The sequence below is a fragment of the Tinamus guttatus genome, unplaced genomic scaffold, assembly GCF_059628265.1.
Source record: "Tinamus guttatus ecotype Peru unplaced genomic scaffold, ASM5962826v1 Tinamus_guttatus_pri_ptg000704l, whole genome shotgun sequence".
NCBI lineage: Eukaryota > Metazoa > Chordata > Aves > Tinamiformes > Tinamidae > Tinamus > Tinamus guttatus.
Genome location: NW_028289238.1, coordinates 29,404 through 44,353, shown reverse-complemented (window position 1 = coordinate 44,353; position 14,950 = coordinate 29,404). Strand labels below are relative to the sequence as shown.

The window sequence follows — 14,950 nt, the reverse complement described above, 5'->3', positions numbered from 1 at the left end:
ACAACATGTTAGTGGTATATTGCATTCTCTCACTGGAAAAGCCATTATCGAATGTGTCCATGGGACTCTCAAGGCTATGAAACATAAACAAAAAAGAAGGAATCCTATGGACCGTGTTACTCCACAGGAACTGTTAGACAAAGTATTACATGTACTTAATTTTTTGAATCATTCTGATCATGACTTATTTGCAACAGCAGCTGCCTGACAATTGGGGAGGGTCCCTCCATTTGTGGCTCAACCAAAGGTATGGTATAAAGAATGTGGGGAGTCGCAATGGACCGGTCCTGTAGAACTAATAACGTGGGGAAGGGGATATGGATGTGTTCTTCTTCCCACAGGTCCTCGCTGGTTACCAGCAAAAACTGTAAAGCCTTACTTGACGACAGAGGAGTCACAGCCACAGGAGAATTGCAGCCAAGCACAGGAGTTGAAAACCAATGAGCCATTGGAGTGAATCATGAATCATTTTTCAACATTTGGTGCAGTAGGGAATAGATGTGGTGATGTTTGCGATTTTATTCTGTTATGTACATTGATCTTAACCTATATAATTAATAGTTTATGCTTTTATGTGCATTGATCTCAACCTATATAATCAGTAGTTTATGCTTTTAACCTGTATGATTAATATAGATGTGCAATATAGAATATTATGGATGTTTGTATGCGTGATGAGTATACCTTTAACCTTCACACAAATTTACTGGATTCATAATGGGATCCATCCCCTCCAATTGTGAATAATGGCATACGGATATAAAAAAAAAAAAAAAGAAACGGTTCTCAATTATTCAATAATATCAACCATTCTGAGGCTTATTTGACCATTCTTCACACTCAGAAGGTTATGGTATGCATTTCACATCCGTGTGTGTTTTTATTGGTATCTAATCTGAGTATCACAAATTGTAATGTTTTGTTTTGTGTAACAAGTTAGTACTAATCATAAAAAAGCGAAGAATGTGTATATGAATAAATATTATTATTAACATGAAGCATGTATTATGAATATATATGTCTTATATATATATGGACAAACATAATTATTAATATAAACATATATATTATGAATAAATATTATTATGAAACATATATTATGAATATATGAATAAATATAACTATTAATATAAAACATATACTATGAATACATATAGTTCATGAATATGAATATATATAAAGTGTACCTATATAAATAAGGTATATATATGTGTATGTATATGGAGATATGAAAAAATATACAATTCATATATGTAAATATATATATATGAGAATATGTATATAAAAATATATATGCAAATATATATATTCACATATAGAAATCATATATGAATAGATATGAATAGATATGTGAATATATATGAATAAATTTAATTACTCATGTAAATGAAATACGCAGTCCTAGATGAGTGCAAAAGCCTGAAGCCCAAATCAAGGCAGTTCATTTTTGTCAGCGGCCTGGCTAAACAAAACAGGGGGAGACGTGGCAGACGGTGCAGCTTGAGATGGAACAGCGCTCTCCCATGACCTAGAAGGACCAGTGGATACTGGACCTCCCTTCGCTGTTCCCATGCAAAACTTACTGCAGGGAGTAATTGGAGATGGCACGGAGCCAGCTGATTACTGGCATCTGCAAGGCCACTAATGCATAGCTGATGGGATAACCTTGTGCGTAATCAGTTAGACTGTTGGCCCATTTAGCAACCATCTTCACGTGCTTTTCTCAAATAAGGAATTGTATCCAGGACACTACGGTATATAAGATGTATTTGATGCTCAAGAGAAGGTCTTTGGTACATTACACTTGAGTCCATGTGCATCATATGCTGCAATCTGCCAACAACCTCCTTCTCTTCCTCCTTACATGTGTCATTTTGCCAGACACCGCACTCTCATTCCCAACCCCGTAAGGGAGCATGAAACTCCGCTGCCTGGCACTGGAATGGATACACATTTCTACAAAAGAAACATTGTTCCTTTCTGGGTGTGGCTTCAGAGGCTCCCTTCGTGTCCAGAGAGTGATGGAACGAATGAAAGGAAGGAATGGAAGGAAGAGTAATGAAAGTAATGGGAAAAAAGTAAGAAAAAAAGAATAACAATAAAAAAGGATACGAATAAAAAAAAAAGAAAAGATTAGGAAAAAGAGAAAGAGAAAGGAAAAGAGAGAGTGAGAGGGGAACTTATCAAGAGGTAAAAACAGCTGTGGGGAGGATGTAAAAAGGACAGGGCCAAACTCTTCTCAGTGGCTCACAGCAATAGCACAAGGGCTAAAGAGTACAAATTGCAACACAGTTTCAATGGATGCAAATTGCTACAAACTTTCAATGTGCATATGAGGAAGAGCTTTTTGACTATTAGGGTGGCGGAGCACTGGAAGCGAGTGTCCAGCGAGGTTGTGCAGGCTCCTTCTTTGGAGCTCTTCCAAAGCCTCCTGGGTGTGATCCTGTGCAACGCGCTGTAGGAGTCCCTGCTTGTGCAGGAGGGGGTTGGACTGATGATCTCGAGAGGTCCCTTCCAATGTCAACCCCTGTGTGACTGTGTGACTTGGGAGGGCTCCGCGGGCACCCAGGACGGCAGCGATGTTGGAAGGGAAGCAGTGGGGTTTTGTCAGGCCGTAAGGCCTCTTCTCCTGTGGCACCAAGTTTTTGCCATGAGCAGCTGGCAGATGGCCCTGCAGACGGCAGAGGGACAGAGCAGCCTCCATCGTGGTACCCAGCACAGGGACCTGCCTGTCAGCAGCCCATTTCTGCACCAGCGGCCTCCAGGGACACTGCCCCCCATGACGCGGTCCCTGAGCGTGCCCAGCCCTGCAGGGCCCTGTGTCCCCCAGGGGTTTGTGGAGTTCAGCCCTGCATCTCCAGGCCCCGTGTCCCTGGGGTGCGACAGCTTCCCTTTGCCTGTGGCTTGGGCCCTGCGGAGACACGTTGTGTGCGCCACCCGGAGAGTTGAGAGCTGCCCCACAGTGGGGCTGGGGCTTCTTCCCCTTTAGGCATCCCCAGGGCCACGTGTGAATGGAAGTGCCGGAAGGAATTTTTTGCTGTCTGTACCCTGTGCCTGGTGCACACAGGGTTCCACACAGACACGTGCAGTGGGGATGCCTTTTGTGCCTGAGCTCGCTTGGAAAAAATACGCAACATATGAACAATGATACAGGAATATATATTTAAAGAACAACAAAACAGAATAACAATAACAACAATAACAACAACAATAACAACAACAATAACAACAACAACAACAGTAACAACAATATCAAAAATAATATAAACAATATCAACAACTAAGAACTACTGTGACACTACATAGAAAAAAATCCACAAAAAAGTCCAGGGCCGAAGTCCTCATGCCCAGCGCTTCCTGCAGCAGCCAGAGTGAAGGGGAGCTTGGTCTGCAAGGGAAAAGGAGGCATCAGCAGGGCCGAGGAGCGGCTCGGGGGCTCCCGTGGAGCAGAGGCTCTTTGGCGGCTGCGCGGGCTCTTTGGCAGCAGCGCTGCCGTCATTGGTGCCCTGGCAGAGGCTTGGCGTGGCCAGCGCAGCCCAGAGGCCGGCAGAGGGGCTGAGGCAGCAGGTGCCCAGGCCTTGGGCGCTGCTGCGCCCTGTGCAGCTCTGCCCCGGCGCCGCGGCCCGCCAGAGCGCCCGCACACCTGGGCCAGGCTCCCGCGCGGCTGCTCCCCAAAGGCAGCGCGGAGCAGCGCCAAGGGGCCGGGCACAGCCCCAGCTCTGCCCGTGCAGCCGGCAGCAGGGACCATACCTGGGGGCTGCAGCCGGAGCTCTCCCAGTCCATGGGTTCTTCTTGGCTGCAGCCAACCAGGCCACTGCTCCCCATCATCTGGAAGAGCGCAAGAGACCTTGGTGGCGATGTTGCATGGGGAAGAGGAAGGAAAGGGCATCCAGTGGCTGCAAGGACTGTACCTGGCTGCTGCCGTAACTGAGCCACTCCATTGCCTCAGGCTGGTCCCCTGTGGGGCTCCCATTTGTGCATGGAGCCTGCAAGAGAGCAAGAGGCTTTTGCAGGACAGGTCCCAGAGCCGCTGCTCCGTGGTCCCCAGGACGTCTCTTCCTCATCTGGGAAACAGGAAAGAAGGAAGGGGCGAGGCCCAACCCCACCTCTTCTCATGCTGCCAGAAGCTGGGGCAATACCTGGATGTTGCAGCTGGAGCTCTCCCACTCCATGGGCTCCTCGCAACTGCAGCTGCCCAGGGCTTGGGCTGCCAGAGTCTGGAAGAGAGCAGGAGAGCTTGTGGGAATGGTCACGGTGGCAGCGCTGGCTCTGTGCATGGGGTCTCGTGTCCCCTGTGTGCGTGGGGCAGGCGGCGCACAGAGCCAGAGCACCAGGCTCAGGCAGCAGCCCCCAAGGCCTTGGCCGCTCCTGGCCCTGGCGCAGCTCTGCCCCAGCACCCAGGCCTGCCAGAGCTCCCTGCCACCTCTGCCACCAGCCCTGCGGCTGCTCTCACAGAGCCAAGCACCAGCCGTCCCCACGCAGCCTCTGCCTGCACGCACAGTACCTGCCCCGAGCATTCCCATTCCATCTCTTCAACGGGAGAGTTGTCCATTTTATTTAGTGTCTAGAGACTGCAAGAGAAAAGGAGTTGTGGTCATTTGCAATTCTGAGCGCAGGGGGGGTCTCTGTCCCAGAAGCCTCTTGGCATCTCCATGCGTGGGAGCGGTGGGGCATGGAGCAGGCACTGCTGGACCTGCCTGCAGCAGGCTCCTTGCTCCTGGCAGACCCTTTAGCAGGTGGGGAGCCCAGGGTCAAGTGGAGGAGAGAAAAGGGCAATGTGAGAGGTGTGAGCACCTAGTGTCGCGCGGTGGCTTTGGGCCTCCCCTGGGAGGCATCGCGCAGGCTGCCCTGCAGCCCTGCAGCTCCCCTGCATCTTGTGGGCACCGCGGGTGGCCCCTGGTGCTGCGCGGCCCTGCTGCTCACCTGGCCTTGCTGCTGCGTGGCCAGCACTGGGGCCACTGTGATGCGCAGCCCTGGGAAGCATCCGTGTTCCCGTGGCGATAACTGCCCCTCTGGGATGTTCCAGTGCTCCGTGGGGGGAGGAGGACAGTAACAGGGGCCAGGGGGGCCACCGTGAGGAAGGGTCTGCGTGTGCTGGACTCCCCCTGGCACTGCTGAGCCTGGCGGCAGAGAGCAGTGCGTGGCCTTGGGCTTGCTGGGTGCCAAGGAGGGCTCCTCACGCAGCTCTGCTTCCACCCCTGCATGCAGCGTTGAACGCCTTGATCTTTCTTCCCTGCTCTATTCCTGCCCTTACAGCCCGATGGACTCAAAGTTGTTTTGTTTTCCATGGGCGAGACGTGTTCCTTGGCAGTGCAATGAGTGCAAAGGGCAGTTGTGCCCTGGGACCAGGTGTGCATGTCCTCAGCAGAGCCCTCGTGCGTTGATGGTGGCCTGGGAGCCCCTGGTGCTGCTGGGCTCCTTCTCTTGTCCTGCCGTGCACCTTGCAGGCGCCATGTGCTGTGGCTGAGAGCAGCCTTGGTGCGGCTCCTGCACTGCTGCCCCTGCCATGGCTTCCTAGGGCTGCAGAGGGCAGAGCAGGCACAAATGTGCCCTCAGCAGCAGCAGGGACCTGCAGCTGCTGCAGCTCTGCCCAGCACTGGGCTACAATGCTCACTTGCTAATGGAGGTGATTTCCCAGCCTTTGGGTTAGGACAGGAAAGCCAAGGGCAGGTGGAGCTGCAGATGTGGCTTCAGAGGCTCCCTTCGTGTCCAGAGAGTGATGGAACAAATGAAAGGAAGGAATGGAAGGAAGAGTAATGGAAGTAATGGAAAAAAGTGAAGAAAAAAAGAAAAACAATAAAAAAGGATACAAATAAAAAAAGAGAAAAGAATAGGAAACAGAGAAAGAGAAAGGAAAAGAGAAAGGACAAGGAAAAGGAAAAGGAAAAGAAAAAAAAAGTAAAAGAGAAAGGAAAAGGAAAAGAAAAAGGAAAAGGAATAGAGAAAAAGAATGAGCAACCATAGTTCAGTCTGAAGGTTTTTATAATAATCTATGACTGAATATGTCATGCCGTGCATGTGTGATGCCATGCATCAATTTCCTCCTGGCATCCAGACTGGGGAGTGAACAGCAGCAGAGGGTCACAGTGACCCAGACTCTTGTGTCCACTCAGCTGGTCAACATCAGAAGGGCCCCAAGGGCCTGGGAGGCCGTTTCACCTCTCCCGGGCTCTCCAGAGCCAGGAGCCCAGAGCCGACCAGTTCCATACGGAAGGTGACGGTGTGATTAAGGGCCTCGAAAATCTCTCTTATGAGGAAAGACTAAGCGAGAAGATTGAGAGGGATCTTCTCCACATGTACAGCTAGCTGAGGGGAGAATGTAAAGAGGATGGGGCAAACGTGTTCTCTGTGGTGCTGAGGGAAGGACACCTTCCCCCTGCATGTGGACACCTGGGCGGCTGCTGCACGCAGGGCCCAGCTGCACCCTGGGGACAAAGGTGCCTCTGGAAGCTGGTGCAGGGCAGAGAGCAGCTGTGGGAGACGCTCTGCCCTCGTGCGGCCCTGCAGCGCGGGGCCCTGCTCTTGGCAGCTCCTGCCTTCTCTGCGTGGCAGGGAGCTTGCAGCTTGCTTTGCTGCGCTCTGAGCCCTGCGCACAGGGAGGGCCCCTTGGCAAGGGCAGCTCCTCCGGCCCAGCGCTCACATGCAGTGCTCAGCATGGGCCTTCCCGGAGCTCTTTGTGCTGGAAATGGCAGGCAGCTCAGGCCACGGAAAGGCTGGGAAGGGCTGTACGCAGCGCAAGGACATGAGTATCATACAGTATGAGCAGAGCAAATGGGCCCTTCACAGAGCCACCGTGGAGCTGCAGGACCTTCCTTGATGACCTGATCCCTGTTCCTGGGGCTGGCAAGGGATAGAGCAGCCTCCATCGTGGTCCCCAGCATGGGGCCCTTCCTGGCAGCAGCCCATTTCTGCACCAGCTGCCTCCAGGGACACTGCCCCCCATGATGCGGTCCCTGAGCGTGTCCAAGCCCTGCAGGGCCCTGTGTCCCTCAGGGGCTCTGGGAGCTCGGCCCTGCATCTCCAGGCCCCGTATCCCTGGGGCGCGACAGCTTCCCTTTGGCTGTGGCTTGGGCCCTGCGGGGACACGTTGTGTGCGGCACCCGGAGAGTTGAGAGCTGCCCCGTGGTGGGGCTGGGGCTCCTTCCCCTTTGGACATCCCCAGGGCCACGTGTGAAGGGAAGTCCCAGAGGGACCTTTTTAATGTCGCCCCCTGCCCCTGGTGCCTGAAATCCTGGGGCTCCACAGACACACCTGCAGTGGGGATACTTTTTGCACGTGTACTCCATTGGAAAAAACACGCAGCACATGAACAATGATACAGGAATATATATTTAAACAAGAACAAAAAAGAATAACAATAACAACAATAGCAACAACAATATTAATAACAGTAACAACAACAATATCAATAACAATATAAAAATATCAAAAACAATCAAAACTACTGTGAAACTACATACATAAAAATCCACAAAATAGACTAGGGCCGGAGTCCTCATGCCCAGCGCTTCCAGGCAGCAGCCAGAGTGAAGGGGAGCTTGGTCTGCAAGGGAAAAGGAGGCGTGAGCAGGGCCGAGGAGCGGCTCGGGGGCTCCCGTGGAGCAGAGGCTCTTTGGCGGCTGCGCGGGCTCTTTGGCAGCAGCGCTGCCATCATTGGTGCCCTGGCAGAGGCTTGGCGTGGCCAGCGCAGCCCAGAGGCCGGCAGAGGGGCTGAGGCAGCAGGTGCCCAGGCCTTGGGCGCTCCTGCGCCCTGTGCAGCTCTGCCCCGGCGCCGCGGCCCGCCAGAGCGCCCGCACACCTGGGCCAGGCTCCCGCGCGGCTGCTCCCCAAAGGCAGCGCGGAGCAGCGCCAAGGGGCCGGGCACAGCCCCAGCTCTGCCCGTGCAGCCGGCAGCAGGGACCATACCTGGGGGCTGCAGCCGGAGCTCTCCCAATCCATCGGCTCTTCTTGGCTGCAGCCGACCAGGCTGCTGCTCCCCACAATCTGGAAGAGAGCAGGGGACCTTTGTGGGGGCGGTGCGTGCGAAAGGGGAAGGACAAGAGCGTCCAGTGGCTGCAAGGACTGTACCTGGCTGCTGCCATAACTGAGCCACTCCATTGGCTCAGGCTGGTCCCCTGTGGAGCTCCCATTCATGCATGGAGCCTGCAAGAGAGCAAGAGGCATTTGCAGGGCAGGACGCAGAGCTGGCGCTCCTTGGTTCCCAGGACCTCTCTTCCTGATTTCGGAAAGAATAAAGAGGGAAGGGGCCGAGATGAGCCCCAGCTCTCCTGATGCTGCCAGAAGCAGGGGCAATACCTGGATGTTGCAGCTGGAGCTCTCCCACTCCATGGGCTCCTCGCAACTGCAGCTGCCCAGGCCTTGGGCTCCCAGAGTCTGAAAGAGAGCAGGAGAGCTTGTGGGGATGGTCATGGTGGCAGCGCTGGCTCTGTGTGTGGGGCCTCGTGTCCCCCGCGTGCGCGGGGCAGTCGGTGAACAGAGCCAGGGCGCCAGGCTCAGGCAGCAGCCCCCGAGGCCTTGGCCGCTCCTGGCCCTGGCGCAGCTCTGCCCCAGCACCCAGGCCTGCCAGAGCTCCCTGCCACCTCTGCCACCAGCCCTGCGGCTGCTCTCGCAGAGCCAAACGCCAGCCGTCCCCGCACAGCCTCTGCCTGCACGCACAGTACCTGTGATGAGCTCTCCCACTCCATCTCTTCAACTTCATCTTTTTCCATTTTTTTTCACTCTACTGACTCTGCAATGGAATGGAAATGTTCACTTTTGCAGCCATAAGCACCTAGTGTCGCGTGGTGGCTTTGTGGCCTCCCCTGGGAGGCATCGCGCAGGCTGCCCTGCAGCCCCGCAGCTCCCTGCATCTTGTGGGCACCACGGGTGGCCCCTGGTGCTGCGCGGCCCTGCTGCTCACCTGGCCTTGCTGCTGCGTGGCCAGCACTGGGGCCACTGTGAGGCACAGCCCTGGGAAGCTTCCGTGTTCCCGTGGCGATAACTGCCCCTCTGGGATGTTCCAGTGCTCCGTGGGGGGAGGAGGGCAGCGGCAGGGATCAGAGGAGCTGCCGTGAGGAAGGGTCTGCATGTGCTGGACTGCCCCTGGCACTGATGAGCCTGGCAGCAGAGAGCAGTGCGTGGCCTTGGGCTTGCTGGGTGCCAAGGAGGGCTCCTCACGCAGCCCCATGGTGCTGCTGGTGGCTGCCTGCCCAGAGGCCGGACTCCACTTGGGGCTCTGCATACACCCCTGCAAGCAGCCTTGAATGCCTTCATCTTTCTTCCCTGCTCCTCTCCTGCCCTTACAGCCTGATGGACTCAAGAAAGTTTTGTTTTCCGTGGTGGAGAGGTTTTCCTTGGCAGCGCAATGAGCGCAAAGCGTAGTTGTACCCCTGGACCAGGTGTGCATGTCCAGGTGTGCAGAGCCCTTGTGAGTTGGTGGTGGCCTGGGAGCCCCTGGTGCACTGCTGGGCTCCTTCTCTTGTCCTGCCATGCACCTTGCAGGCGCCATGTGCTGTGGCTGAGAGCAGCCTTGGTGCAGCTCCTGCACTGCTGCCCCTGCCATGGCTTCCTAGGGCTGCAGAGGGCAGAGCAGGCACAAATGTGCCCTCAGCAGAAGCAGGGACCTGCAGCTGCTGCAGCTCTGCCCAGCACTGGGCTACAATGCTCACTTGCTAACAGAGGTGAATTCCCAGCCTTTGAGTAAGGACAGGTAAGGTGCCTTTGGGTAAGGTGCCATCAGGTTAGTCCTCACATTGGTGAAAACCCTCCAAAAGCAAGCAGCACAACCCCTGCCACCAAAGTGCTGGAGCCCAGAGGAGCATCTTGCTGTTGGCTAACCTTGCTTGCTGGCATGCCGCAGTGCCCCTGCGAGGCAGAGCGCAGCTGCTGGCAAGGGACTGGTGCCAGAGGTATGCGGAGGGCTCTGGGTGGCTCCCAAGCAGCCGCAGGGCTGGTGGCACGGGGAATTGCCGGCAGGCATTTGGCTGCTGCCCTGGGAATGCTGGAGGGGAAGTGTGAAGCAGAGCAGTGTTCCCTGGAGGGAGGCGCGAGCAGAGAGCTGGGCAGCCAGCTCAGCCCCGTGGCTGTGAGGGCAAGTGCTGGGAGCCCCCTTGCCTGCGCGCGTGACGCCTGCAGAGCCCAGGCGTGCGCAGTGCTCCCATCGGCAGGAAAGGCGCTGGGAAGCCCTTGCCCCATGCAGGTTGCTTGCAGAGAAGCTGCGGCTCATCTGCCCCTCCACCTGGGCACACAGGTCCTTGCAAGCAATGTGTTTATTCTGTGCCCAGCTACTGCCCTCTCTCAGCACTTGTGTTGCCCTGGCGTGTTTGTCAGCAGCTTTACATATGCGTGTCTCCACTGGGTCGCTTTCTGGGAAGAGGTGTTTGGAGGTGCAGGAGGGATGTGCTGCCTGGAGTCATGCTAAGCAGTGGAGGGGAAGAATCTCGTGTGCTCCCTGTTTTCGCCTTTGGTAAAGTCAATGAGATATGGAGAAGGTAACCTCCCCTGCGCCAGAGAAGCTGCTATTGTCTGCAGTGATTGACTGATTTTTTTTAAAAGGCAGGAACACTTGTTTGTAAAAGCTGGGCTGTGAAATAAGCTTCTCATTCCCATCGTCTCCTGTAACATTGTTGTAGGGATGCTGGGAAGCTCAGGCAGTTTGATTTGGTTAAGTGCGAAGTGCGTCGATCAAGAACTGGCTGGATGGCAAAGCTTAAAGAGTTGCTATCGGAGGTGCTGAATCTAGTTGAAGGCCTGTGGCCAGTGGTGTTTCACCGGGAAGAGTGGAATTAAAGGCAGGGGCAAAGTCTTTAAGATAAAGGCAATCAGAGGACAAGGTCTAAGGGCTATCATTCAAAGAGTGGTTTATATATATCTAGTTGTAGAAAATGTACAAAAAGCTCCATGTTGTGAACAAAGAAGAAAGAAGCAAGGACCATGGACCATAAATACATCACCTCAGAAAGCTGAATTGCGTGTTTTAACACAGACTCTGGAGTTACCTGGAGGAAAGTGGGCCAATATCTATGTGACTTGAAATAGACCTTTGGGGTTGTGCATGCATTTGTGGCCATTTGGAAGGAAAGGGGATTGTTCTCTTCACAAGGGAACGCTATAAATACAGTAGAGAGATTAGTTGTGCTACTTGAGGGGAGGTGAGGGATTCTCGTGGTCTAGCCTTAGGACTTAGTCAGATGTCATTCCTCATCCCTGCTCAGCTTCTCACTGCTAGACCCTGTTATGTATACCTTCAAGAGGAAGAAGGCATGACTGTGATATGGTCATTCTCATAAGGTGATCCTTTCAGAATCTGCAGGCAAGTTCCATAAGATACTCTGCTCCTTGCACCATGAGAAAGTCGAGTTGTGCACTGTCAGTAGATGCCTCTGCAAGACTTTCCAGTTTACTGTTTGAGCAGTCCTTGAAAATACATGCAAATTCCAGCATTTGTTCTTGCTGCATCAGTGTCCGTATGTGCCTTTTTACTTGCCCATTCCACATGTATTGGTGGAGGGACAAAGTTGAGTAGGGCGAGTGGATTACCCTAGACCTGAGGAGAAAAGTGTGTTGTTCATAGAATCATAGAATGCTTAGGGTTGGAAGGGACCTCTAGAGATCATCTAGTCCAACCCCCCTGCATACGCAGGGACACCTAGAGCACGTGGCACAGGACTGCATCCAAGCGGGTTTTGAAGATCTCCAGAGAAGGAGACTCTACAACCTCTCTGGGCAGCCTGTTCCAGTGCTCTGTCACCCTCACTGTTAAGAAATTTTTCCTTAAGTTCCTATGGAATTTTTGATGTTTCAGTTTCCGGCCATTTCCTCTAGTCCTGTCAGTGGCCACCACTGAAAAGAGACCATCCCCGTCCTCTGCACTCCCTCCCTTGAGGTATTTATATACACTGATTAGATCCCCTCTCAGCCTTCTCTTCTCCAGGCTGAACAGGCCCAGCTCCCTCAGCCTCTCCTCATAGGGCAGATGTTCCAGGCCCCTCATCATCCTTGTGGCCCTGCGCTGGACTCTCTCCAGCAGCTCCACATCCCTCTTGTCCTGTGGAGCCCAGAACTGGACACAATACTCCAGATGCGGCCTCACCAGGGCTGAGTAGAGGGGCAGGATCACCTCCTTCGACCTGCTGGAGATGCTCTTCTTAATGCACCCCAGGATCCCATTGGCCTTCTTGGCCACTAGGGCGCACTGCTGCCTCATGGTCAACTTATCATCCACCATGACGCCCAGGTCTTTCTCTGCAGAGCTGCTCTCCAGAAGGTCAGTCCCCAGCCTGTACTGGTGTCTAGGGTTATTCCTCCCCAGGTGCAGGACCTTGCCCTTGGCCTTGTTGGTTTTTCACCGCCCATGTGCTCACACAGCATGGCCCCACGGCACCACTCCCAGCTGCGCCCACCCCGGTGCAGCCCTTCCTCCAGCACGGCCCCCTGCCAGGGGGGCTCCATCTCAAATGATGTCTCTAGGTCTTGTTCACTGTTCTTTGAAACAGAGGCATGGGATGATCCTAGATACCTTCTGCATGATCTCTTATGCCACAGAACTACCCTTGAAGAGAAATTTCTTGTTTTCCTGAAGTGCAGTCTGTACATTTCAAGCTGCTGTTGGTGGCTCTTTCAACTTCTCATGCTCTTTCCCATTGTCAGAAGAGGCTCCATCATCTCTGAAACCACCCTTCTAGCAGTCACTGGCCAGTGTTATATTCGCCTTAGCTGTAACACCTCACCAGGCTGAAGAAACTCAGGTTCCTCAGCATCTCCACACAGGCCATGTGCTTTAGGTCTCCAACCCCATCTCTGCAGAACCGCTCTGGAGCCTCTTCTGTTCCTCCTCATTGCTGCAGTACTGGGTGTACCACAGTGGGACACACAATTCCACATGTGGCCACAACAGGGCTGAGTCATGGGGGCTTAGAACTGCTCTTGCCTGAGTGTCCAGGCACTTCCTAATGCAGCCCTGTGTGCAGCAGGCCCAGTTGTGGTGAGCATGCACCACAGGCTTGTGTATCATAAAAGGTAATGCAAAAGAAAAATGAAGGCTATATGGGAGTCCCTGCCTAGCAGTCCTGAACCTTATCATCCACCATGACACCCAGGTCCCTCTCCGCAGAGCTGCATCTGGTCCTGCATGTTTGTGACATTTGTCCATGGTCACCCACAACTGTGCCAGGGCACTGTGGGTTTCCTTGGCCATCTCAGGTGACACTGGATGCTTTTTCCTCCTACACAAGTACCAGTCACTATAAGGATGAGGCACAGGCAGTCTGTACCAGTGCATTCAGTAATTCTTCCCTACGTGTAGGACCCTGAACTTCATGAGGCCCAACTCTCCAGCCTGTTCATTTCCCTTGGAATGGCTGCACGGAGGTGTGGGGTATCAGACACTGCTCCCAGTTTGGGACCATAAGGACACTTGCTAAGTGTGCACTCATCCCCTTCATCCAGGTCATTAATCAAGTAGCTGGACAAGACTTAACCCAATGTTGACATCTGGGGAACACCAAGAGCTCCAGGCCTCCAGCTAGACTCTGCACCACTGATCACAACCCATGGAGCTCTGCCATTCAGCTGCTGTCCGCTCATCTAAACGTACTGCCGAGGCCCACCCCGCGAGACGGAATGAACGACACTTCAATGTGAAGCAGGTTCAATTCGTTTACTATTCTCTACGGTGTAGCTTTATACAATTCTATCACCTGTAAGCGTACACACGCGCTAAGCAACAGCATTCTCATTGGTTAAGCTATAGTGTCCATGCATAACTAGCTTGCAGCTGGCTGACATTCCTTTCCGATGCTCTATTGCTGGTCCTCCCGGATGCTTATCTGGCTATGGCCGGCCTAGTTCATTAAAAAGTTGCTAACGAGCGTTATCTTCTCCGGGTGGCCTTGGTTCCCATCGCTTCAGTTCCCGGTTCTCACCGCCTCAGCTCCTCGGTTCTCATCACTTCAGCTCCTCAGTTCTCATCACTTCAGCTCCTCGTATTCCTGTAAAAGTGCTAAGGCCCCAACATTTCCCCCTCTTTTTTCAAAAACAGAATTAGCGGTATTATGCATCAAGCGTTGCAAGTATTGGCAAAAGCAAGGTAACATAATCACAAGCACGAGTATAACCATCCCGATCACGCACAAGTGGTACAACATTTCTGTAATCCATGGTCCTAAGCCTAACGATCTGAGCCAATCTTCTAATCCCCAACTTTCTTCCTTCAACTTGTGCAGCCCTTCTTTCAAGAGTGCAATCTTTTTATGGATAGACTCTGAATGATCGGATAAGTTTAAACAACACATACCTTCAAAATCCTCACACCCATGCCCATGTGCTAAAAGCAGAAAATCTACTGCGGCTCTATTCTGCAATACTACATGATTTACACTAGCTACATCTTGCGATAGCTGATCTAAAATGTCTGATGTTAAATTTAATTCATTCCTTGTCCAGCATGCTAGCTGTTTCAAGGAAGTCATTGCTCGTGCGGCAGTGCTCCCTGGGATAAGCAGGGACACGAAGATAGTTTTGACCCTTGACCAAAATCTTGGATCCCCAACTTTTGTACAATCTAACTCATGTATCGATCGTTTCTTCCTTTTGGATACAAAGGTCATCACTTGAGATATATTAGGGTGAAACAAACTCAGTCTCCCCAGATAACACGGACCTCCTTGTGGACTGGACGGTACTCCGTTCCATGCCCGGTCTCCGCATATTAAAAACACTCCTGGTGGTAGCCGTTTTGCAGAGAAGCTCGTTAATTTACATTGGGTATATGTGTGAAGATAAACATCATTAATTTTCAGCCCCGAGTTAACTGTTGCCCATTGCGATGTACTTTCTTCAAGTGCACCTTTGCTATGCAGTTCAAAACTAACCCATCCACCGTTTCGGGTGGTATTTGTGGCATTCAGACTTCCCAACAAGTCTAATTCCTCCGGCGGGGAAGTCAGAGTGCCATTCAGACTTTTAATGATTT

At 52.8% G+C, this 14,950-nt stretch overlaps 1 protein-coding gene across 1 annotated transcript in view; it reads right to left on the bottom strand.

The window, feature by feature from the left end:
* The window catches only part of LOC148591790 (syncytin-A-like), a 60,419-nt gene that overhangs the window by 44,722 nt on the left and 747 nt on the right, over positions 1 to 14,950 (bottom strand). The window contains exon 2 of the mRNA XM_088536735.1: positions 13,992 to 14,724. Within this exon, the coding sequence (XP_088392861.1) occupies positions 13,992 to 14,724 (733 nt within the window). The remainder of the gene's footprint in view (positions 1 to 13,991; positions 14,725 to 14,950) is intronic.